Source organism: Polyodon spathula, unplaced genomic scaffold (genome assembly GCF_017654505.1).
Source record: "Polyodon spathula isolate WHYD16114869_AA unplaced genomic scaffold, ASM1765450v1 scaffolds_3039, whole genome shotgun sequence".
Taxonomy (NCBI): Eukaryota; Metazoa; Chordata; class Actinopteri; order Acipenseriformes; family Polyodontidae; genus Polyodon; species Polyodon spathula.
The window spans coordinates 909-3,945 of NW_024474503.1; the positions used below are offsets into that span (position 1 = coordinate 909).

At 32.7% G+C, this 3,037-nt stretch overlaps 1 protein-coding gene across 1 annotated transcript; it reads right to left on the minus strand.

Annotated features, from left to right (window-relative positions):
* Positions 1-1,067: 1,067 nt before the first annotated feature.
* On the minus strand, positions 1,068-2,105 carry LOC121311251 (trace amine-associated receptor 1-like). The gene has a single exon (XM_041243891.1). The coding sequence runs from the start codon at positions 2,103-2,105 to the stop codon at positions 1,068-1,070; it is 1,038 nt and encodes a 345-aa protein (XP_041099825.1).
* Positions 2,106-3,037: the final 932 nt, after the last annotated feature.

Here is a 3,037-nt window from a genome sequence, read left to right on the forward strand (position 1 = left end):
TGCTGATTATGGCTGTTTACTGCAAACGATTACATTCAAAATAGATTTGCAATAGTGGTAAAACAATCCAACACAGTTATACATTTTAATAGTTTGAGTCTTTACAGTACAAAATCAGGTTTCGTTTACAACATTTATCAAAACACAGATACACAGATTTAGCAAAAGCAAAGTGGTTTGGCATCTCACAGAACAGCTGCACAGCCATGGAGCTCATTAACCAATAAAGAGCAATGTAAATCTTCAAGCTCTATTACCATGAACAAATATTTTACAAAAACCAAGACAGATTTAAGGAAGTTAATAATTTATATTTACATTTCTCTTTAATGTATACGTATATAAAATAACAGTGAAGTAAAATGTCTATAAAAGCTACAGCAAATAGAGTGCAGTGCAACCCAGTTTCAACTGTATGCTTCAAACTAGAACTGCTAATGTTGGGTATGGGAAGTGCTATTAAAATATATTCTAGGTTATTGCCGCACGATTACTTTAAAAACATATGTAATAGATAAAGGCCAATGAAAACAGAAATATGTAACAAGGGGTTTACATACAGCTTGTGGTTGTTAAAGCATTACTTTATTAAACACAAATGCATAATAGCTACTTTCTAATGTTAGTAACTTCAAGGTTATACTGGAATAATAACTAGAAGATGATTATGCTAACAGAGGTAACAGCATTTCTTTTTTTAATCTGGTTTTGAATTAATTTTATTTTTTATAACGTCTATTAGCAAAAATTACTCAATAATCTTTACAAACAAAATGTGATCAGTTTATACTTTTTTAGACCATTTTACAGAAAGGGGGAATCAACTTGGATTACCATTACAAATAAGCGTTTGATGCAATCCAGGTAGATTTCTTAGTGTATAAAATGCTCAAAGTGAAACAGTGGCAGTTAATGTTTCATTTTGTAATTTAAACTGTTCCAAAAAGGACAGGGTGTGTCAACAAAAACATGTACCATTTTTAAAATAACAATTATTATAGATACAATATATATATATAATATATATATATATATATATATATATATATATATATATATATATTACATTAGTTAGATAATAATTGTATTGAGGAAGAATTTCTTTGAAAGATTTTGCAAAATATAATAACTCTGAATGCTTTTCTGAACCATTTATAAAATAAAGCATAAATAAAAGGATTAAATGCTGAGTTTAAATAAGCGAACCAGAACAAAGCATCTACTAAAATAGGTGGAAGTGAGCCTTGAATTGCATGATCCACATTAAAGTATATAAAAAATGGTGACCAACAGACTAGAAAGACCCCCATTGTTATCCCCAGGGTCCTTGCAGCTTTCATTTCTCTCTTTAGTGATGTTGTATTTTTCTTTTCTTCAGCTGTTTGCCTTTGGAGTTCTGTGTCTCTAATTGACCTGGCCTGTCTTCTTGCCACAAGAAATATTTTAAGATAGATACATATCATAAGAAATCCTGGGATGTAAAAACATAATATAGATGTAATAATGACTGACGCTGCACTTACTGTCAAAAAGCAACCTCCTATACAGTCAGTATTATCATATGAATCTTCCATACCTTGTTTGTTTAATTCTAGAAATATTAATCCAAATCCAGTAACTGCAGCTAAGGTCCAGCTAATGAATATCATGTTAACTGTAACAAATACAGTAATTTTGTTTCTGTATCTAAGAGGATGGCACACTGCATAGTAGCGGTCAATGGAAATGAAGAACATATGGGTTAGGGAAGCTATGCAAAGTGTGAAGTCTGTACTGGCATGGACTTTGCAAAATAAGTCCCCAAAGTACCAGCAATTTTCAACTGATCGGATCGTGCTGGGGGGCAGTACAAATAGTCCCAGGAGAAAGTCAGCAGCTGCCAGAGAGAGGAGAAGAAAATGTGTGGGTGTGTGAAGCTGCTTGAAATGTGCTATAGAGATGATGACCAACAGGTTTCCACAAATTGTGACTGTGATCACTGCCCCCAGGAACAAGTACATTGGAACACGGGCAATGATTGGAAAGGTGATTTTAGGACATGACCCAGGTGTAGATTCATAACAGAACTGTATGCTTCCAGAGATCCCACTTTGACTGAAATTCATTTTCCAATATGTATTACCTAGAGAAAATAAATATATTTAATATTAGATAGGCTGTGGCTTATAAAGTACATTTAAAAAAACACCTTTAATTTTTGAAACCTTTTTTATTGGTTATGTCACAAAAGGATTAGCATTCAAGATGCTCAAAACATAAACAGAGCAATGCCACTATATACTTGCATTGCTGTATTCTAAAGGGTAAAAGCACTTTCCTACTCATAATTAATAGCAGCACCCTTTTATCTGCCCCCAGTAGAGCTGTCTTTTCTGTGTTGGTTTACAGGATTAAGTCAAATGCTCTATGTGGAGGAAGCTTTTCATTTTGGAAAATGGCCTAGTCTCTCTCTCTGTTAGCTTACAGTTGTAGACTATAGCTGGAGTGAAAATATTTATGGAAATAAAAAAGAAGTCCTGCAACTGAAGTCTCTAAAATAGTAACATATCAAGTTTTATTCAAGACTTAAGTCATCAAAAACCTTGACAGATATCAACAGGTTTTGTTTCTGATGCCTTTCATAGTAAAATGCTTTAAGTCCAAATGTTTACCTAGTTTATTTTTATATTCCTACATATCTTATCATGTTTATGTACTTATGGATGAAATATAATATTGCTTAGTTCATAAAGACACACAGAATAAAAAAGTCACAATTGTTGCAGTTCCAATTCCTCACTATGCACAATAAAAAGTGTGAGTAATTTCTGCAGAGAATGTCAACAAAAAAGTTACTATTTAGTTTTTCATTTCAACACCAAATACATTGGAATTGTCAAGGTTCCTGAAAATCCATTTTCAACACATTTCATATTTCAATAGAAAACCCATAACCAGTACCTCAAAGTCCACTGCTGTGCTTCCATTCCTTGTTGTTTTCCACATGACAGTTTCATATTTAAAACCACAGCCACGTGTGCATCTGCACCAATTTCTT